This window comes from Miniopterus schreibersii (assembly GCF_964146895.1).
Source record: "Miniopterus schreibersii genome assembly, chromosome: X".
NCBI lineage: Eukaryota > Metazoa > Chordata > Mammalia > Chiroptera > Miniopteridae > Miniopterus > Miniopterus schreibersii.
Window position 1 is genome coordinate 95338615 of NC_138104.1, and position 24177 is coordinate 95362791.

The 24177-nt window shown below is 37.8% G+C and overlaps 1 protein-coding gene across 8 annotated transcripts in view; it reads right to left on the bottom strand.

The window, feature by feature from the left end:
- Positions 1-24177, bottom strand: part of CNKSR2 (connector enhancer of kinase suppressor of Ras 2) — a 237005-nt gene that overhangs the window by 33755 nt on the left and 179073 nt on the right. For all 8 annotated transcript variants that reach the window (XM_081126804.1, XM_081126807.1, XM_081126806.1 and 5 more), the window contains 5 exons: positions 21586-21659; positions 21230-21301; positions 14620-14687; positions 8562-8662; positions 4994-5528 (listed from right to left, as the gene is read on the bottom strand). In XM_081126804.1, coding sequence (XP_080982930.1) covers positions 4994-5528; positions 8562-8662; positions 14620-14687; positions 21230-21301; positions 21586-21659 — 850 coding nt within the window. The remainder of the gene's footprint in view (positions 1-4993; positions 5529-8561; positions 8663-14619; positions 14688-21229; positions 21302-21585; positions 21660-24177) is intronic.

Here is a 24177-nt window from a genome sequence, read left to right on the forward strand (position 1 = left end):
TATAATAGGAGAGAGGCTCATGTAGATAAGCAGTTTGGTATATTTTCTTTTTGATCTTAAAAACAAATCAAGGTTAGTCTATTCATAATCATTCCATTTCCCTTGTTATTTAGGCATGGGCATGTGGTGCAACCTTGGCCAATGAAATCTAGAGTTAAGTCTGCTGGAAGGATCCAGGAAGTTTTCCTTGATCTTACAAAAGGACTAAAGATAGGGCCTGGTCTTTGGCTCTTTGGATGCTGTCTTATGAGAAGTGATGCTTGGAGCTGTTGGCTTTACAGAAAAGTTAACTTAGAGTCCTGACACTGCAGAGCCATGCAATTTGCTCCTGAACAAACCTGCCTCTGAATTTCCTATAAATTCACATGATAACTTTTCCTCATTATTGAAGTCAAAAAACGAGGGAGGTGTGATTTAAAATCCAACCTATAATCAGTATTAGGATTATGGCTAGACTCTATATCTGATCTTTAGTGTTTCATGTCTGCCTAAGCCTTTCTTCAAAAATCAGACAATGTGGTATTAAGAGAGTATTTGCTTACTACTTTCTAGATTTTTCTGTGTTCCTTTTATACATACATATATATATATATATATATATATATATATATATATATATATATATTTATATTATATAAGTATATATATATATTACATAACCAGCCAAGAATGGTGCCCTTAAACTTCACAAAAGTGGCATATTTAAGGTTCTCTGCTATTCTTTTTCTAACTTTAATGAATGTCTTTTGATTCACAATGCTTATATATCTTTTCCACCTATTCCCTTTAGAGCCAAACTATAATTTAAGATCTTGTTGATGATTATACTCTTCTAAATTCTTTGTGCTTGTTCATAATTCATCTTGACAATAAATAAGACTATAAAAAGTACTGCAACATTTTTTTTTAATTTTCAACTTGCTCATTTTTTCTTTAAACACAATTTCATATTTTAAAAATATCTTCCCCTTGCCCACGCACTTCCTACCTGAATGTTCTCAAAAATAATATTCATGGCTTTTAGAGACTCTTCAGGAAATTACTCCAGGACCCTTTAACATGATTGAAGAGGATGATCTCTCCTTTTCCGCACTAAATTGGCAGCCATTATCCAGCCTCTCAGCCTAGATAATTTAAGATATTAGGCCACTGAGCTGCATATTTCGTGCAGCTCTTATGTTACCAATGGTGTGCAAAGGATGTTAGATTTTTAAAAAATACCTTTAAAATACATTTCTCAGCAGATCTCATTTTGAAAACATCAATAAATATCTTGACCAGATAACCTGAGGTGTATGATAGCTACTAGGTTTTGCTTTAGATCTCTAAGACCAACCTAATAAATGTGTAAATTGAGTGAGAATACTGGTAGGTTATATCCAAGATAATAAAGAGAGCACATTATAACTTCATTGAGTATATGGAGGCACCAAGAATGTATGGCCAGTAAAGAATACTCTTACAACGGCCAGGAGGGAAATCAGCAAGATCAAGGGATAAAGTTTCTGAAAACCTCATCTAAATTGACTACCATGGCAAAGGAGAGAAAACTATTCCAGCAGACTTCGAGCTGCATTAAGCAAAACAGTATTTTAGTGTTATGGCAGATGCTTTCAGAATGAAATATATCTTTATATTTTGTCCCACACTTTTATGATTTATACTCACTGAAACCTGCATAGGCTGACATAATTTATAATTTAATTTAACTGAAGTATTATAAGTCCTGTACCTCAGTAAGCTTCAAAACTGCTAATTGGGATAATAGGAAATTACTTGTCTTCTCCCAAATGCCAGTGAAGTAGGTCAGGATAATTAATATGCAACCTGACTTTTCAGTTGAAGGAAAACAAGACAGGTCTCATTTGTGTACTTTTAGCACCATCCATTTTGGACTAAAATGAGTTCAGCCTGAGAAAAGCCAGTATGATGGTTTTCAAACTGAATTTCAAACTAAGACAAAAGTTCGTTCAATCATGAGAACACAGATTGAAGTCTGTTCTAAAGAAGGCTAAATTTACGCTTCATAAGCGGGGCCAAATTGAACATCTATAAGGAGACTGAAAAAATCATCTAGGCCACAGATTTAGGTACATCTTGCTTCTCGATTGCTTTGTAAACTCGTAAACAATATATAATATGTTATATTATATAAAGTTAAAGTAAATATAAATGATAAGAATGGGGTTTGGTTGATGACATAATTCTTCACCCTTAAAGCAGAAGACAGACTGTATTGTCACGTTTTCTTCCATTATTCTTTCTGCCCACTCTCTTGACACTTCCTATTTTTAATTTCTTGGCAAACTGAGAAAAATGTTTGGAGCTGGAGACATGGAACTTATTTCCTCTGCAGGTCGGGGCTTGATTAGCGCAAATTCATTTTAGTAGGTCAGGCCGAACGCTGGCCCCAAGTGCGACAGTCAGTGACACATGGCTGCTGGGCTGGGATTCGAACAAGCGGCTGCCTGCTGACCGGTGCAGGAGCACAGTGAGGGCTCATACGGGGGGCATGCTGTGCATCTGAGGCTCTGAGGCTGGCGGAATGGCGGGGGCTTCTTTCCCTGGTATAATTTTTACTCTGCTGACATAACGCCAAGCAGCTTGATTTGAATAAGCAGCATGGAATATTTACTCCTAATGGCCAGCCCAGGGCAGTCATGAACACAACATCCCTTCACTAGACCTTAGAGATTTTTCTGAAAACACTGATTTTAGAGCTGATGTTTCCCAAATGAAGTGTTCATCAAATTGCACAGTCCAAAAGATTAGAAACAGTAATACAGAAAAAACAATAATTAGGAAGGTGAACATACATTCCATTTAATAAGAAGCATCTTCTAGGCAAGCGTGAAAAGCACTGCTCTGCTGAGAACAGCTTGAAGGACACTGAGACATCAAGTGGCAAGATCTATGGAAAAACACCCAGAAAGAAATGGGGCGCTGGAAGGTATTACACGGCCACCTTTGGAGAAGCAGGGCCGACTGAAATAGCATGAACTGCCCCACAATATTGAACCGTAAAGTCCAAATGTGCAATACCAAATGTACTGACACACTTTCTAGGGCTGTTCTGTGTCATCGCAATTATTCCACAAAGAGAGAGCCACTGAAAAAGATGGAAAGTAGTATCGAGTAACTGCTCACTTAAGTTATTTGGAAACCTGAAGGAAAAACCCACTGGCTTCAGAGTATGCCTATATGGCTAAAATAAATCAAATCAACAAAACAGCAAAAGGAAAAAAAGAGACACCAGGAAAAAAACACCTGAAAGGCATGTACCTAGAGATGCTCTGTGGGCTACTGGAGCCTGAAGGAAGGGTGAGCATAGGGCCCGGGTTTTCCTTTCAGGTCCTAGCACATGCTTTCTGCTTTGTAGTACTGAACAAACCTGACATAGTTATAGCAGCTGTGTAGTACCTGGATGGTAGTCCAAATGCAGTTTCTAACTCACCTTCAGTTAAATTTTAGAAAACAGCGTAATCATTTTGATAATTACCATATTAAAATGTATCATGTTTTCCAGAACACCTACAGAGGCCTAACATAGCTCCTAGATATTTCTTCCACAAGACTCTTCCCTAATCTCTAATAAATATGAGTGCTGAGAGGGCTTGGCAGGTAATACATGGTAATTACCTTTCGTGCACCAAAAGTATAGCTTTTAGAATGCTCCTGATGGAGATTATGGCTAAAATATACTTTACAATGGAAACTGGTTTAACAGATGAATTTTATAAGAAGCAACTCATATTTTGATGGTTTAAGTCATAATTTAATTCCCATTAAATAGTGCAATGAATATCCATACCATAAAAGGAATTTCACTGTATTTTCTTGTTAATAATTGCCAAAGGACCCTCATTTGAAATGAGCCCAACCTGACACCGACAGGAGGCTCTTGGCTGTTAACCTGTGAGCTTTTAGTTTTTTCCAGCTGTGATGAAGTACTTACACAAATATGTCCTGTAACCCAAGTCCATATACTCATGAAATGGGCTGAAGAATACAGGCTGTTTGCATTCTTTCAAAGGAGTAGTCTCCTGCCCTAAGTGGGACCGAATCAGTAACTGTGGCTTCCTCAGCACTGGCTCAGGCCATCTGCACTAACCGGCCCAGACTTCCTTTTGATTAAAAAGATGTAATCAGTTTAATACTATTTCTTCTACGCTGGTTTTGAAATTTAACATTCAAGATTTATAGCCGGTCCTAGATTTTCTTTTTAAATAAGGTAACTGAGTTATAGCCGTTTCCTTACACTAGCCTGGGTTTCTGACCCGATGTATCACATTAGTTATAAACAGACGTTTGGTATGGTGTGGTGTATAAAGAACCTGATAGCTCGCAAATGTATTCTTAATGCTAGCAAGACAGAGGGTGCGTAATTGACTTCTCTCTTAGGAGTTGATTCACATAAACTGAAATTTGTAATCGATATCCAAGAAAGTAAATGGATGTTTTTGGCCAATTGGTTTCTAGACATAAATGTGGCTATTTGAAGTAGTAGAAATACTGTGTGAGATATTTTTCTTGGAAGAACTTGGATTTTTAAGTTGTGTGCGTGTGTGTGTGTGTGTGGTGTTCACTTACTCTTTCAACCAAGGTTCTGCTAACGCCCTCCTCGAAGCATTTACAGATTCTTAACCGAAACTCAGGGGGCAACACTGTGGACCAAGGGGACGATGCATGCGAGTGAGAAGTGGCTAAGGGGAGGAAGACAAAGAAATGGGTACCATTAACCTTAAAAGGCAAGTGGGTAAGTGGAGAAAAAAGTGATTTGCTCCAGCTCTGGGGATCCTGGGATGCAGGATCCATCGCTTCCCCCGCTCACTGAAGTTCTGAAAGTAGGACACCGAGGGATCCCTAGCTTCCTATGCAGCAAGACCATTATTTTAAGAAAAAAGGGCAGCAAATGCTATTTTCTTAAAATAAGCAATCTGAAGAGGTCAGGAGCCCGTGCGCACGGGCCAGCAGTCCCCGCCGACATACTTACTTTTGTCTCCTAGGCTTTCCCCCGCCGCCTCCCCTTCCTCCTCCTCTTCCTCCACCTCCGGGGGCTGCGCGGCGTCCTGCGGGTCACAGGCACTAAGCGGCGCATTCAGACAGCAGTGGTTGAAGCCGCTGTCTCGGGGCAGCGTGAAGCTTCGCGGCTTGCCCCCGTTGCCATTGAGCACTTGCATCCTGTCGCTCTCTGCTAAGGGGTACGGCCCGTAGTGATCCTGCAGGTGGCACTTCTGCGTCGGGAGGGTGGACTGCCGCCTGTGCTCTGGGGACAGGGCCGCGGAGTCAGAGAAGACAGAGTCCTCCAGGGGCAGAGTCTGAAGATAGTGCAACCCTGAGCTTGTGAGCGGCGTCTCGATTAAATCCTGCCAGGAGCGGCGCTGGCTGGCCGTCTTGCGGACGGGGGACACGGCGCTGCTCCCAGTCACTTCCTGGCGGAACTCCTCGTGAGAGGACTGCGACTGAGAGGTCTCCGTGGACGAGAGGCGGCTGTGCTTCGCTTCCACGTAGGGGCTGGCGCAGCTCATCTGCGGAAAGGGGCCCCAGGTCAGTGTCCACGGAAATCACAGGCCACCTCCGTGGCCCAGGTACACCTCAACTTCCACCAGGGAACACTTGCCAGCTGAGAGCTAAGACTGTCAACTTTGCAAACATCTCAAAGTTAGGCCCCAGCTGCATTTCAGAACCCCTGAGATGCAGGGGTATTGAAATGCGGCTACATACACCAGGCTCTCACGAAACATCTGACCCCTCAATGCAAAATCTTACCGCAACCAAAGCAGGAGAAAACGTGAGTACTTATGTACAGACTATCCTGCAACTAAACACATAATCCAAGGTTTTAAGATCTGTACACATTTGAAATCCTGAAGAATGGTTGCCAAATTCCTATTTCCAGATTTTATGGAGCTGGGGGACGAGAGTAAGGAGCGGCTTTGGGATGTGAAGACCCTCCCTCTTCTTCACAGGTGAATGTCTGCTCCCAGGAGCGCCACGGAAAAGCTTTCTTATGGTCCTGTCAATTCTGGGGCATTTTCTAGAGTTAAAAATATAGGTAGCATGAGATCATACCCTGATAGGGATTAGCATTTGCCTTGAGGCACTTTAGGGTACATAAACACAAAAGAAAAAGGGAGTATTTTTATCCCTGGAATTGGAAGTTTGGCAATATACGTTACAGGGAAAAGCACAACCAAGAAAAAGGGCTGGAATCAAATGAATGCTGGAAAAGCCTTGCAAGCACCACCGCTGGGACGAGCCTAACTCTAGCTCTGGGAGCTAACAGGCCAGCCCAGGCCCTCTTCTGGCAGGAGAGGCCAGATTTGTCAGTCAAGGTGACCATTGTCAGTGGGGCTGAGGACAAGTCTGGCTGCAGGGAAAGTGCATGCTGCCCCTCAGGGTACAGGAAAAGTTATGTGGCATTTTCTGTGGGCAGTTTATCTTCTCACATGTTACTGACAATGTGAATAGTTTCCGTCTTGAAATTCGTATGTTGCTATGATTAAAGAGCTGTTTGGTGAAGCTGCAGTTTCCCTTTCTTCCTCTTCTATAAATATTTTAGAGGAATTAGTCAGACCCTGATGTTTTAGGGAAAGAGGGGAAATAGGACATAAACTACATCTTGTCACTAACTTCATTATTTCATTTCTATAGCTCATCCTTGCACTTGGTAGGTAAACTTTAGCATTTATTAAAGAAATGTGCATACACATAGAATAGTTCTCCATTTTTTCCACTTTTCTCCTCTTCTCCTTAGGTAAGAGACACTGTCTTCAAACATTTTATGAAAACTGTGGCTTCCTTTTTAGTTATGAGATAAAAGTACACATATATTTATTTCAGAAACATTTATCAAGCACTTAATAAGTAAGTGCCAGTGCTGAGCTAGGCCAGGAAATGTATGGATGAATAGACTGTTCTCAAAAAGCTCACAGTCCAGCCCGGCCGGGTGTGGCTCAGCGGTTGAGTGTCGACCTAGGATCCTGGGGTTCGATTCTCGGTCAGGGCACATGCCCGGGTTGCGGGCTAGCCGATCAATGACTCTCATCATTGATGTTTCCATCTCTCTCTCTCCCTCTCCCTTCCTCTCTCTGAAATCAATAAAGATATTAAAAAAAAAAAAAAAAAAAAAAAGCTCACAGTCCAGTCCAGTGAGCTGTGTGCAGGCCCAAATACTCTGATTTAACATGTCTGGATTGGGCCTGAACATTTGCATTTCTAAAATGTTTCAGAGGTGATTCTTACGCACAGCCAAGGTTGAGAAGGCCAAGGCCTAGAATTATATCAAAATCTTGCACGGCACCTTTCTCATTAAAAATCCCCTTCAATTATATGGAAGTGGAATTAGGTTTGCTGTTGTTGTCACCTAAATCTAGTGTCCATTTCCTATGTTGAAGACTCAGTCCCAAGACAGGCAGAGTTGACTCTCATGGTACCATGACCATACAATATGTTGTCCAAACTGGACACTACTGAGACACTCTCACTAATTCTGATGGGAAATGAGCATAAAGTGGGATAGTCCCAAGCAAACCAGAAGAGTTGTTTACCCTATTAGAAGATCAGAGTATAGTCTATACACAGAATAATTTATACAGGTTTAAGAGGCCCGGAGCACCATATAAACACATATATTAAATCAGACCCCATGGCTGTCGAAAAGGCTACATGCCAAGACATATTCAACACAGATATAATCTTAATTTTTATGAGTTGATTCTAAAAGAAATAGGAATAAATTTTATTAGTGTGAAATAGATAAGGTGAATTTATATATATTTTCTAAAAAATTTTTTTGGTTATTTTCACAAAGGCTACTCTGATACAAAAAGTATGTTTTCTTAACAAAACTAGTCATCCCTCCTCTTGAATTTATTCAGATAGTTTGAGAAGGATAGGTATTAGTTCATCTTTGAAAAATTGGTGACATTCACCTGTAAAGTCATCCGATCCAGGGCTAAAATCTTACCCTTTGCGACAGCATGGGGGGAACTGGAGAGTATCATGCTAAGTGAAATAAGCCAGACAGAGAAAGACAAGTGCCACATGATTTCACACATATGTGGAACCTAATGAACAAAATAGACTAATAAGCAAAATAGAGACAGACTCATACATAGGGAGCAGGTAGACCTCTCTGATGGTGGTGGTGGAGGGATTGTGCAAAAATGGGAAAAAAGAGAAAGAACTCATGGACATGGACAACAGTATGGTGATTGTGGTGGGGAGGGGGGTGGGCAGATGTGGAAGAGGGTATAGGGGGATAAGTGGTGATGGAAAAAATAAAAATTATATTAACCAAGAATCAATCAATCAATCAATCAGTCACCTGCTCAGATATTTATTATGCCTGGAATCTGTGGTTACTGTTTCTCCGGATTAAATATTCTTCGTATACTTCAAATTTCCCCCTTATTGCTTTTAGACTCCCTATTTTCTTTCTCCTAAGAAACTGAGGTCTGACATGCAATTCACTACATATCCTTTTTTTAACATACAAAGGGATGCTTTAGGTCAAAGATTCTGATGCTGCATTAAGTACATTCCTGTCGGCAACTTACAGAGGGAGGCCGCGGGTATGTATCGTAGGGGGGTGGAGGGCTGTCCTGTTTGGGTGTTGATGGAGTATCTGCTTCTTCCTTGTCACTCTCACTCCAGTAATCTGAAAATTCACACATGGATACATCAATATTCTATTAAATGCTTCTATTAAATTTTCAGGAACACACGATCCCAGCTAACAAAAGCTAGTTTACATCCCACTCCTACACCTGTTCCCCGGCGCCCCTACCCCAGGCTCAAGAACTTTTATTTTCACCTGGGTTTTGAGGATGAAGGAGGTGTGCAATGAACTAATTCCAACCTTCTTTTAAAGCAAGCAATTATACATAACCACAATTTTAAGGAATTCAGAAAGAGATATTGCATAAGCCAAACCAGGTTTAGCGTATTTGAGATTCCAGATCAAATTATTCTGTAGCTTCAATTAATGCACAGCGTCACATGATGCCTCTTAGAGGCGTACCATTTTATCCTGAAGATGAACGCCCATAGAAAAGCAATACATATATTGCTGTTGATCTCTACAGATATAAACACCTCCAAAAATAATGTTCTCAATTCTCTTTTCTGGCTTCAATTCACTGGTTATCTAACAATCACTGTTTCTAGAGTCATGCTGACATAAATCTCTGTAACACCATACTCCCACCTCGACTTGGAAACACATGGCAAACCCTGGTTCTTGCCAAATGCAAAAGGGCAAATCTGCTGATGTGGGCTGCAACTTCCAAACTTCCAGAACTGCTTAAAAGGGTAGAAAATGTAAGCTGCTAGACAAAGTGGCTAGGCCGAACTCAGGCAAGAGAGAAGGGGAAAACTCTGAAAGATACATTAATTGAGTAAATAAAATACAGCAAAAAGGCCAATAATCGGAATCTGTTCCACTAATAATATCTCAACTACTCTGTCATTGCGGGGTTAATTCTTTATGTGATTTATAAGGAAAAATCCAGAAGTATTATCCATATGAATTTCAGATGATAAAAGAGAAAAGGTATTAAAACAAGTTTCCTTATTCTCATGAAAATCTAAATCACAAAAGAACCATCAGAAGGCTTAACTAATATTCAGATTTTTGTGAAAAATCATGGCACATATTTTTACAGGACCCCTCTCCACACAGGAATCCCCACATTGTAGTGCTGTATATTTGTGCTGCTGATTAATATTAATAAGTACAGCTAACATTTACTGAGTACTTACTATATGCTGAATAGAAAGTAGTAGAAGTAGGATTTGAACTAAGAATTTGCCTTGCTCTAAACCTCAGAGGGCTAAGTCACTGGGACTCTTGTATGACACAGTGGGAATGCTTAATGTGACATATATCCACAATCCTTTAAGGTCCCCTCTTCCTGCTGCTCTATAACTCTGGCTACTGTGAAAAGAAATTCTTTAGCAATGGAGATTATTATATTTAGGCCAAAAATACAAGGACTCTGAAAATTCTATTCCTAATATAATTATTTCCTTTGAGTAAAGGATAACTGAAGACTACTTAACTTAAATTTGATGTCTGGTTTTTACATTGGATCACACCTGTGAAGGCCAGTATACTAAGTCTCCTGCATATAGGAACTGACGTAGTTGCTGAGAAATAGACCCAGAGAACACTGGTGAGAAAAGCATGAGCTATGTACTTGAGCAGATGTAGGTTCAATCTGTGGCTATAACACTTACCATCTCTGTGTTCTTGTGATGTTTACTTAACCTCTCTGAGTATTGTCATCAGTAAAAGGGGGCTAATAATAACTGCCTTTCAGAGTTGTGTGTGTGGAGGTACTAAATAAGGTAACATATATCAAGAGCTTTTGCATCTTGAAAGCACTCAATAAATACTGGTCAGCACTCCTGGTCCCCTTTGTAGTTAACATGCCAGGACAGTCTGACCCAGATCACATAGGAGAAAAATGCCTGCTGTTCATCTTCTCAGACAATAGTCTTTTTCTTATAGCAAGTTCTAGCCACAAAAAGTGAATTCTCGAACTCTGGGGCATGGGTTGGGTGGTTTTGTGGGAGCTAGAAATACCACTGGGAAGTCATGCAGGAGGTGAAGGGAGTGAACACCTCTCCCACATCCCACCCCAAGCAGTGGGCTTGCCAAGATCACTCTGCTTTTACCCTTCCCACTATTCCCAGAAACTGGCGCCTCTGCTGAGTTTCTCCTGACCTCTGCAAGTGATACCTTAGGGTCTCAAGGAGTCAGCACCTCAAGTGTTCCTGTTAGCACACTGAGAAGGAAATGACCATTTTATCAAGATCTCTATAGCTATCACTACAAATATTTGGGAGAGTCTCTTTTTACCTTCCCCCCACCGAAATTAGGAAGAACTTTAGTCCACTATTTGATGAAATTCTTGGTTTATTATTAAGCACCATCAATCTAAAGTTTTCTTGGGTTACCTAAGACAAGACTGAAATACCCCACTTTGCATATTAACTTCATTCTCATATCAAGCTGTATGACTTTGAAAGAGCGATGCCAAAGAGCAGGCTACACAGAAAATGTAGTCAGGCTTGTTTGGATTCGTGTGGAAAATTACAAGAACATTGTTGCTCAGAAACTAGTCTGATTTTCATTCTAAGAGCAAATGAATTTATTTTTCTGAGCGCTCTCTCTATTTAGCAGAAAATAAATGGATACTTTAATGTCTCTTGCAGTAAATTCAATTTTAGAAGTAAATAATCATGAACAAACAGTGCCATCACCAGAACAGGAACATTTCCACTTTACTTCTCATGTTGATAGAAAAGGATAATTTGAAAAAAATTGACTTTTTCATCTAGAACTATCAAAGAAACACAATATATTTTAATTATTTTTGTGTAATTAAAGCTCTGCAAAGACCTAATATGCTATTGAAAAGAATGTGTTATGAATGTCTGACTTGAAGCTGGAAAAATACAGACAAATGATTAGCAGATAATTAGCCAAATTGTGATCTTGGCAGAATTTAGCGTAACCCTGTTATCTCTAAGTACAACAACGAATAATGAAAGAGAACCTCAAAGCCTTTACACTTCTGTAGTTAAAGAGTAATTTACTAAACTTTTATTTAAGTCAATGAAAGAGTCACTTCTAGGCTGCACTTGGTATTTAAATAGATGAAGTGTTTGGCAGTTACTCCTCTGCATCACTGTGAAATATTCCCGATTGTCAAACAGCTGTATTTTGTATGCAGTTTAACTTTGGTACTGAGAATGGTACTCAGGAGATGTCAACTCTATAGAAGTGCAGAGTAGACACCATCATTCAGGAGTTTTCTATATAGAATACTACTCAGGCAGAGGAAGGAGATCTGTGTTTCTGACTTATGTGAGAGAGCCTGAGGAAGGTACACTCTAGGTGGAAACCCAGATTATTTCAGATTCCGGTTGCACTGCGTTACCAAGACAGGCTTGAATGGCAACTCTTAGCTTCTGCCTATAATCGTCTAGCATACTCCAGTGGGCACTAAAATATATACTCACATGAGAGACCAGGGCAGTATGAATCCATGGAATTAATACTTTTTAGAGCCTGCATGTGTAATATGACTTACCAGTTCTTTCATCCATAATAAAATTTGGCCATATAATACCAGTACAAAAAATTCACTAAAATCAAGAACATGCCCAGCTTCGAAGTAATGCCCAGTGATAAAATACATCAGTTAAGCCTGAAAATGCAAGCTTCCATATTCACACAAATTGACTTTTTTCGAAGATTCATTTTCCTATCAGTACACTGCCCATGCTTCTAATCCTTCCATCTTAAAAAGATCAGAAATATATCTATATGCATCTTTTAAGAACAGTTTTATGCCTTTTAAAGAAATTTAAAAAGGAAGGCTTGTATTTTTTAGCACTCTAACCACAATTTTAAGCCTATAAATGAAATTGAAGCATGAAGGTGGGACATAATCTTTTTTAAAATTAAAAAAATTATTGTATTTATAGACGTGATATTGGTTAATAAAATTATATAGGTTTCGGGTGTATAATTCTAGAATACACCCTCTCTTTTATTGTGTGTTCACCACCCCAAGTCGAGTCTCCTTCCATCTCCATGTATCCCCCCTTTCCCCTCTTCTACCTGCCCTACCCCCCTTTCCCTCTGGCAATCACCATCGTGCTGTCTGTGTGGAATAAACTTTTAGCAATGAAGAAATGTGGCTCAGGAACTGGCCTGACATTGTTAGTCCTGGCTGGGGTTTGCCTGTGAACACTGATTTGATGAAGGTGGCTTCCATGCTATCTGGGGAAGTATCCATGCTGGCTGCACTGCAGGAATATTTTATTTTGTTACTTCCTTGACTCCACATTTTCCTCTAACAGAGCAAACATCAAGCCTTCCCCACTCCCCATCTGGAAGGAGTCTCTCCAGTCGCATACCCATGAAACCTGATTACATTTCATTTTCTGTACCAGGAGTGTCCTTTCTACTAGAATTCAGTGTAATTTCAGGCATGACGGGCGCCTATTTCACCTTGATATAATTAGAGTGCTAGCTGAAGGCCTTACACAGAAACACTTAATACTGAATAAAGTATCTTCTCTCCCGCTCTACTGCCGACTTTATATCAGGCTCACTGGTCACTTTCTCCCGCAAGTATTTCTTCATTAATCCTGTCTCCTTCTCAGGCTTAAAATAATTTTTTTGCACTTACTTAGCAAATTTTTTAAATCAGTTGCATATTATGCAAAAATTAGTACTGATTTACTTTATGTTGCTCTTTAATTTTTCTTAAGCAATTTCAAGTGTGCATTTTTGAGATCCTCAACAAGATGACAAATTCCCATTGGCACGGACCATGTTTTGCTATTTCTTTGAAATCTCTGCCCTATCTCCTCACCCTGCACCTCCCCACCCACCCCCTTCTGTCACCTCGTGGCTCTGAACCAGGGCTTGGTAAACTAGGGCCTGCAGGCCAATGAGGCTCTTTGCATGTATTTATAGGGGCCGGTGAATCAAGAATGGTTTTTACATTTTTAAATGGTTAAAAAAAAGCAAAAGAAAAATATCTTTTAAAAGGTGAAAAATGATATGAAATTCAATTCTAGATTGGAGCACAGCCACGCCCCTTCACGTGTTAGCAGCTGCTTTCATACTGCAATAGCAGAGTTAAGTAGTTGTGATAGAAACTTCATGGCCTGCAAAGCCTAAAATATTTACTATTTGGCTCTTTACAGAAAGTTCGCTGGCCCCTGCCCTAAACATATGCTGACAGACTAGTTTTAGGATCTGGTTATCTCCTTTAGATCTCTCTAATCTTTAGTTTTCAGATGTTTCAAAAAGTTTTGGCTGTGGTTTTTACTCTGAGAGGAAACAAAAGGTCTTCAGAATCTCCACATCAACAAAAGGGCTATACCCACCGAATATACAACTAAAACCATGTTTATATATGTATCAGTCTGTGAAATTCTTTCAACTTGACGATGTCTCAAAAATTTCAAAAAACTATGCTTCCAAGTGATGTATAGCAAATACTCTGGGAAATGTGAAGCCACTTCAGAATGGTGACCACAGCTTTCGCTGAGATTTCAATTCTGCATCATGCCATTGTGTTTCATAAATCTGAGGTCAATACCAAGGCAAGCTCTATAAAAATCACAGAGTTGCAGAGTAATAGAACCGAAGAACATAACCAAATGGGATCATTTATGGAAGAAGAGACCGTTCATCTGAGCTCTTAGCAGAAAAGCCACTTAAATGTCTATGATACTGCTAGACAGGAAAAACACAACTCACCACCAAGGAGCTAGAATTGAGTCAATATACAGACTTTTTAATTTTTAAGATTTTTTTCCCTTCTATAGGAAATAAACTGAGGGAGTTGGCAACAAACAGAAGAGAACTTCATATTTGCTACTCCAGAAATTCCCGCGTTCATTCCCTATGTGTTTAATTTGTTAAACCACACCTATATGGCGCTGTGCTTTGAATTCAAAGTACCCAGCAGAGAAATAACCACAAACTAACACACGCATTTTCTCTCAAGCGATGGCAGTGAATCACTGTGCAGAATAACAGTAAGAAAAAAAAAATAATACAACTGTAAAAAAATATTCCTTTACCTTGTTCTTGCTTAATCCTCTCTCTTTCTGCATATCCTGCAGTCAGGATGTTAATTCTGTTAAGCCACCTGAAAAAAACCACAAATATTAAAATCAGAAACATTATGACTTCATCTCTTACACTTCTTAGAAATATTTATTTTAAGATGCCTAAGAATATGTGGAATAATGGTACATAAAAGATGTGTTCTTTGCTACTCTTGACACATGGAGACTTCAATGAGCTATCATTTGCTGTAGAACAAACTGCTCCCACACCGAAGATGCTATTTTAAGAGAATGGCTCTGGGCAAACCTGTCAATGTCTGTAAACATAAAGGTTCTGAGATTACCTAACCCCCATTAACTCCGTTAGTCCAATACAGAAGCAGTCCAACTATTTCTGCTGTTTTGTTTTTCAGAACAAATCCTCCTTCAGACATATTTTAAAAAACATCAGATATAATTTGTCCTGATAAGGAAAAAGAGCTGTGGACCTTGCCCGTCCAGATGCGTTTTCCCATGAAATAGCGTGTTGATGGAGCTCCTGCAGGCCTAACGCTCCGAGGGGAAACACACCGTAGGAGTGCTTTGGAAATCTGTCTCTGAATACGAGGGTATTAGGTTTTCCAAAGACGAAATGAGCATATACAAACTGAACCTCTGCTTAGATCCCCCCAAATTTATTTCCATGAACAACAGTAACTTAAAAAGTCTTAGCTCTTTTCTCTTTCAGGAGCACTGCTATTGCCAGGGCGGGGGGCTGAGGCAAACCTGTTTCAATCCCCATCTTTCGTCCCACCAGGGCTCTCCCTACGTTCACCATTCCAACTATTTACCCTGCGTCGCATTAGCAAACCACAAAACCTAGAAAGCGATCTGAAAATTCCCACTGGTCACTATGAGCTTTGATCCACATACTTTCCAAAATCGGGAATTAAGTAAGAAGCCACCTTCTGAATTAGCTTGAGTAAGTTTGGAATCACCAGTAGAGCTAACACTGTTCAATTGTGGGATAATCTGATTGAGATACATTTTTAAGAAAAAGTTGTGTTTTAGAACTTTTTCTCCTAAGAGCTTATCTCCTCTGTTAAGTGGAAGATGACATTCTTTAAAGTGACTCATATATTTCATCATTTATGCCAAGTGCTATTAACTGCATCCAATGCTTAGAATATCTTGAAAAGGGAGCAAAGTTGGGTTCTTAACAGACAAAATCGCATCCATGGAAATTTAGGCTTTAATTTTAAGAATAAGTCACTTAAAGTCCAACTTTATTTTGACGAAACCTACAATGTAATTATTACCTCAAGTGTGTTGGGGAAGTTAATAAGGGATTAGAGCAAAATGGAATAAAATTAAGGTTGATCAAATGATTTCAGCACTGTGGCGCACACACTCCAGAAAATTATAAACTGTAAGTCAAAAAACCAACATCATGACAAATAACCTTTGAAAAATGACTATATCATTAGTAAAAGGTCAAAATTAAAACCTGGTCTATAGGTCATTTGTAGTGAGAAATGGTTTGAATTTGTACTACAAGGCAAATCTTAGCACTCTTAGGCAAAATTGCTCTGAGTCTTTTTGGGTGAAAATGATGATTATACCACTAGAAGACTACTTATTATTGAATTTTAATTCAGTACCTCATATTTGCTACTTTTTTAAAAAAAAAATTTATTGTAGTAAGTATTACAGATGTCCCCTTTGTTTACCATTAACCCCTTCCACCCTCCCACCCACTCCCCGACCCAGTCCTTCGCCACACTATTGTCTGTGTCCATGGGTTATGCATATATGCACAGAAATTCTTAGGTTAATCTCTCCCCATCCACCCACCCCCACCTTCCCTCTGAGATTCGTCAGTCTGGTCCATGCTTCTATGTCACTGAATCAATTTTGTTCATCAGTTTATTTTGTTCTTTAGATTCCACATATGAGTGAGATCATGTGATGTTTGTCTTTCTCTGCCTGGCTTATTGCACTTAGCATAATACTCTCCAGGTCCCTCCATGCTGTCCTAAAGGGTATGAGATTCTTCTTCTTTACAGCTGCGTAGTATTCCATGGTGTGAATGCCCTACTGATGGGCACTTGGGCTGTTTCCGGATCTTAGCTATTGTAAACTGCGCTGCTGTGAACATAGGGGTGCACATATTCTTTCTGATTGGTGTTTCAGGATTCTCAGGATATGTTCCTAGAAGTGGGATCACTGGGTCAAAAGGCAGCTCCATTTTTAATTTTTTGAGGAACCTCCATACTGTTTTCCATAGTTACCACTTTAAAAAATATCATTGAAATTTCATTTTATCAGAAGTTTAAAGAACAATAAGGTCTTATAAAATGAATCAGGAAATTAAAAAAGAGGCTTCCTTAATTTTTCAGTTCAATGACATTAAGTATCTGCTACATGCTGAGTAATGAGTTAGGTTTTGGGGGTACAAAAATGAGTAACACATAATTCTTGCCTTCAATTAAGCTCCAGAATTGCTACATTTCACAAGGCAATTGAATTAAACTACTTTTACAAAGAAAATTTCTGTTCATAATACACACTCTTTAGAAAGTGTGTAGATGAACTCAGGCCACTGCACACAGCTGCAATAAGCTGAATGGTACACCGACGTTGATCCAATCTTAGCTAAACGTGTCCTCAAGACCTCACCTGGAAGATGCTAACCCATGCGCACGTTGCACTTATGATTTGCTACTTACAGGCTCTTACGAACAGCAGATATATATGCATTAAATAAGTCAAGAAATATTTATTCAGAGCCTATGTGTGCCAGATACTGTTCCAGGCACTGAGGAAATAGATAAACAAAACAAAGCATGTGCCCTAATGATGTTTATATCTTAGGAGAGAGACAGACAATAAGCAGGGATACAAATACACATATGTTGAGTAGCAGCAAGTGTATTAAAAAACAAACAGAAGGTGAAAATCAGAATGTCAAAGTGCTAGGAATTGAGGGAGGCTGTTTTAAAGTACAACGCTCAGGGGTACAAGCACTGAATTTAGACTATTTTCAAACCCAGTGATGGTGCAGTTCTTTAATATTAGATCCAAGTTCAGTACCTTACCACAGCACTAATGCTAGAAAACAAGAAGATGCAGGTGAGGGGACACTGGGTCTACAGTGAACAAGCCAGTGAGGTGTTGATAACCGACAGAGAACAATGTATTAAGAGGGAAAAAAGAGCAAGAACCATGGGGAAAATGTAGAAAAATTAACCAAATAGCAGTGAGGGACTCCTCACGAGCACAAGGGCATATGTGCTGACATGAGAAATATATAGGCCAAGTTAATTAGCAAATAAGTCTCAGAATACTTGAGAAACATGATGTTTTGTTTCTTTCCCACAGATTGTACACAAAATGAGAAAAATTTTTTTTAATGTTTCAATATTCATTTTTGAAGAGGGAACAGATGGGTGGTGGTGGGGTTCTTAAAAGTGTTTTTGCAATTATCTCACAATCAAACTATGCTGCTCAAAAAATAGAAGGTGAGATTTTAATATTCTATGTGTGTGTATATATACATGTATATTTGGATATGAGTGCATGTAACTAGATATGAATGTATATATATGTATGTGTGTATGTATACATATATTTGTAGATATACACACAGATTTTATAGAAGAAAATTAAAGGATTACTTTTCATTTCAACTAATAGATCCTGTCACAAAAAACACTATATTTTATTTTATTTTAATTTATTTTTTCAAGAGGGTATTAAATTGTTTATTGATTACACATGATAATGGATGATACACAAGCTTCATACCCATCTATAATTTTATCTGCTACCATAATTCAATTCAGATTTATTGCATAGGATGTGCCATCAATCATTAATAATCAAATAGCTCTATGACTCTGCTTGGGTGAGCCTTTTAATAGTGAACTCCAGGTAACAGCACAGTAACCATCAATTCAACTACACCAAGGTTTCTGAAGACAATGATAATGCTTCAGAAATTATGAAATAACCAGATAAAGCATATATTTATAATTAGTATAATCGTATTATAAATATATCATCTCTTAAAGACTTAGGTACGTGCCTTTAAAAGATTACATATAGAATGAACGAACAGCCAGGTCATCTTGCTGTTATGTAACAATCAGGTTACTGAACAAAGTTGTTGGAGGGTGTCTCTCCCCATCACTAATCCTCTGTGAACATTCCCAGCGCTGACTCTCCCATTTCTATTAACAAGTAAGTTTTTAAAAACTTGCCTATTGAAAGTACACATCAGGAATATGTTTATAGAAAAGAAAAAGCACAGAAGAAAGAAAAAAAAGCTCATTATACTTAACTTTTAAAAAATATTCAGTATTTCAGAGCAATTGAATTCTGAAGGTTGTACTATACCACGGCAAGGTTTACATAAAACAGAACTCTAAAATGTACGAAGTAGAGACAGTATATTTGATCAGATCCAGTCTTTCTTTGACTCATTGCTTAGGAAAAGTAACAAAATGAAACACATGGGTTTGGTTTAGCTTCTGTGGTATCCTGAACCAGATACACGCACAGAAGTATTAGGGAAGAGTAGTGACTTCTGAAATTGTTTCAAAAACAGGGTAGGGAATGCAGACCAAGAATGACTTTATAGTTCATAAAAATGCAATTCTGAATGGGACATTTTCTAAGCCTAGCATGAGATTTCAAAAACGGTAACATCTTAAGAGAATGTTATGAAAACTACATGAAAGGCTCAGTTTGTTTATCAATAACGAAAGATTTTATCAACTATCCTCAATACCTTTCTTTGCCATTTTCTTGTATTCATATCCTTGTTTTGGAAAAACCATGCCTGTACTCCCAAGTGTCAAAGAACAAGATTAATGAGACCCCCCAAAATAAAGGAAAATGGACAGATTGATAAAAAAGCACATTAAGTGTTCATTTACTGTGTTCGAGCAAATTTATGAAGCTGTGCAATTTTGTGGTTAAAAATATTCAGATACTTGCCCCTGGCCGGTTTGGCTCAGTGGTTAGAGCGTCAGCCCGTGGACTGAAGGGTCCCGGGTTCGATTCCAGCCAAGGGCATGTGCCTCAGTTGCAGGCTTGATCCCCGGCCACAGTTGGGGTCCATGCCGGAGGCAACCAATCGTTGTGTCTCTCACATGGATGTTTCTTTCTCTCTCTTTCTCTCTCTCTGTCTCTCTCCCCCTTCCACTCTCTCTGAAAAGCAATGGAAAAAAATATCCTCGGGTGAGGATTAAAAAAAAACACTCGGATACCAATTTTTTAGAGATACACAAAAAAGGTAAATGAGGTAAGAGACCTAACTATACAAAAGGAATTTATATTGCTAGCAAATATATTATAGCACTTAAAATTCAGTAGGCCTTTATGTGTGCTTATTTGCCCCTCATGAAAGCCCTGCAGGTACAAATGGTTATTATCTCCATTTTTAAAAAGGGTTAATACCCGGCATAGAGAGGTCAAGTTCTTGTCTGAGGTCACAGAATAGTAAGTAGGAGAGCTGGGATTTGGACAGTCTGGTTCCAAAATCTATGCTCTTGACCACTATATATAACCTCACTAACTGTTGGCATGTTATATGTATATAAAATAATATGTCCTGCCTGCTGAAGACCGATAAAGGGGGAAATCTGGCATCTTCAATTCAATTTTTATATATCTAGAAAAGGGAGAGGCAAAAGGAAAGGAAGAAAAGATCACATTCATAAAAGCTAAAGTAGAGACACAAAGCAGAATGTTATAGATGATGGGAAAATAGAGAGAGATTTTCCCAGAGCCACCAAGTAACCGTGTAGCCATCCAATCACTTGGCTGTGCAATCTTGTCCAGCGACAGGAGCAAGGTGACAGAAAGAAATATTAACTTCGCTTAGGCATGAATTACTGAGATGGATGTTCTGTCATAAATACCCAGCACTAGGAAAGTCAGCTTTTTTTGTGGGTATCTTTTTTCTTTTTTCCCTCACCTAGGAATAAATTTGAAGACATGTTCTTGACATGGACTTTTAAAAAATCTTTTCTTATTTGCGGTGTTTTGTGTGTGTTTTTTCCGTTGTTTTTTTTTTTTTTTTTTCTGGCCTATATATGGATTCTGGCACATTTTTGGTAACCTTGACAGTCAATGAGTTTGCTTAGACTTTTTTTTTTTAAATATAAATGATCGCTTTATGTATTTTTAAAATCTTTATTGTTGAAAATATTACAGGTGTCCCCTTTTTCTCCCATTAACCCCGTCCACCCCGCACATCCTCCCCGCCCCAGGCCTTCCCCACACTATTGTCTGTGTCCCTGGGTTGTGCATATATGCATATAAATTCTTTGGTTAATTTCCCCCCACCCACCCCCACTTTCCCTCTGAGATCCCTCAGTCTGATCCATGTTTCTATGTCACTAAATCTATTTTGTTCCTCAGTTTATTATGTTCTTTAGATTCCACATATAAGTGAGATCCTGTGATATTTGTCTTTCTCTGCTGTTCTTTAAAATTAGGTATGACTACATTTCACTTTAAACTTGATCGATCTAGGAACTTTCTTCAGTGACATTCTCTAAGTATTAATGTGGAAAACTTAGAATTCTAAGCCTTACTAACTTTGTAATTACTTTGAAATTTAAGTACACTTTACCTGTTCATATCATCAAGATGCTCAGCAGCAAAATAAAAGCTTTTGATTTTAGGATGACAGGCTTTGAACGCACTGGAAAAGAAAACAAAGTATATTTATTTTATTTCAAATTGGGAAACAGATTAGAATGTAATCATTTTAATGGGTAAAATTTCCTCAACAATCTAACCTGAGTTCACATATATAATGCTTTTGCCATGATGACAGGAATCAGTAAAAATCCAATTTTCTGCTCACAAAATGCTTTCTTATTACTTCAATTTGAAAGCATTAGACAAACAACCTATAATTTAAAAGCTAGAAACTTTCTCAAAAGCTTCCCCTTTTCTCCTTCTCCCCAAATAAAAGGAACTTACTATTTCTTGCGGCATTCACTGGCTCTATCAATTTTAAATTCAGGCAGGCTGATGAATCCTTCTGCTTTCTCATCCTGAAGAGGTAACACTCTTGTTTAGGACATTATAAGCAAAGATTCGAAGCGGATATTATATAACTAGGCTTTAAGTATCTATAGTAATAAATCTGTTCATTTAATTCCTTAAAGTTGGCATTTTAGAGATTAGAATTCCACTCTTATCTGTTATATTCCATTAAATTAAAGGTATATTTTGAACATTTCGAGTACTACAAATTAAAGTATATACAGAAAATTTTAAAATCCTTTTTACATTAAAATGAAGACAGAAAATTCTTTAACTTTTATTTAAAGTGAAATACGTTTTGTAATTTTCTAATCTGAATGTATATACACTTTTATAGCATATAAAATAACTTTAGTCCACATTTACAATTCACCATTTTCGATTATTTTTAACGCTCAGATGTAAAATGCAGGGAAGTTTACTAACTCAATTCCTCTTATCAAACCTGAGTTGAATAATTATTTTGTGTATTCAGTATTTTACAAATGAAATAGGTTAATTTAATTTTTGAATATCTGACTTGGTACATATATAACCTTTATATATGCTATATATAAAGGTTATTTTTCACTTGGAAAATTAAATGAAATCCATAAAATCCTCCTATCTCTAATGAAGGACAACAAAACAAGATAGAAGTATTATCCAAAATCTTACATTAGACACAAATTATCCCAATTATGCTAAGACTAACTTTGGCAAAGCCCTTTCATTGCCGTTGTCCCTTGCACGCTCACGGCCACGCTCCTCAGACTTCTACTCTCCCCGACTTTGATCTGTGCTGGACCAGTTCATGCCTTTCTCTATTTCAAGTTCGAGTGAGATTAAAACCTCATTTCCTATTTCAAAGAAAAAATAGACTCTCAATTCTTTTACTGTGTGTATGTATATATGTAAAACTTAAAAAAAATTGGTATTACTGATAGTGACTAAAATGTCTGTGTTATTAAAAAAGCAGTATTATAACTTTTTCAATATATGAGGGGTCCCCCCCCCAATCTTAAGGTAAATACAATAGTATCAAATCTCTTTTCTCAACTTTGATTTCCCTCGCTGCCCTGATGTCTTTGATGTAAAATGTTTAAATTTTGAACAATTTAAAGTATTTTGGGGGTAGCTATTATCTTCCTATAATGATATGATGAGGAATTTTTGCATTTTTCCTAAAAAATGTCACACTATGGTATTCCTTGGAATGTATACTATTGAATTAACTCACCTCTCACAAAACTAACACAGTAACAATAACTCTCTGATTGAAAGTCAGCTACTGTTGAGTAAAAAGGGGCCACAGTTTTTTTATCACTTGAACTGTGAAAGATAGAATATAATTTATCATACGGCAGACAAATCTACACGGGACCTTAAAATAAAAAGAGACATAGAGAACAATCTATTTTGATAATGCTTGATTGGAATATAAAGTGTATATAAATACTGAATAAAAATGTTAGGTAAAATCATGGTTTGTTTACTGTATCTAGAATGGAACACACATAACTATGTGATTGCCAGAGAAAATATCAAAAGTATAGTAAATAATCAAATCCTTCTATATAGATGATACAGACATTTGTATTAAATGGCAAAATAGGAATTCAAGATTTCACAAATGAAATAGGACATCAATTTGAAAAACATTACTAATAGCATATTCTTACTGAGTACTTAGTATGTACCAGGCATTGGTGTAAGTGCATTGATTCATTGCATCCATGAGAACCCAGTGCTCGAGGCACTATTATTACTCCCTTTTTTGCATATATGGAAACTGAGGCACAGTAACTCAGGCAGTGTTAAGTCTACTCTCTTAAACATAACCTAATATAATATAAAGTAACAACATAACAGCTGGTCTAGGGAACACAAAATTCTCTATATACTGGATGTTATAATCATAGGCATAATAATTTTAAACTACATTTCAAAAATTAATCTTCAAATGCAAATTGAATAATGTTATAACGTAACAGTATTCATATAAGACTATATAACCAGCATATTGCAGTAAAACATGTACATTTTTTGAGAAACAAGTTAACAATAGAAAATATTACTAAAGAACTTAATAAGGTGAACTGACAGATGGCTATGGCAAAGGAATCAAAGAAAATGTAGTGTAAAGGGAATGCCAATGAGTAAGGTATACTATTGTGTATCTGTTGTGATATGTGATAGGTTGTGATATAATTACTCTGGATATAAATAGGTTTACTGCAAATGAGAAAGGAAACCACAAAAACAATTTAAGTGCATTATATACACACTACTCCAAATTGTGCTAAATAAAATGAATACTTGCAGACTTTCAAAACCAGCCTACCAGTTCATTTTTAAAAGAAAAATGGAAATAAATTCTGGTGATACTAATTTACTAAAATTATTAAAGGACTTTCTCCCTTTCCCTACAAAAAACAGAACAAAATTTAGAGCTTTGAACAGAACAAGACATTTAAAAATTTATATCAAATTTACATGTCTAATCGTTTAAATTAAGCTACTGCTCTAATTGGCTTGGTATTTTTA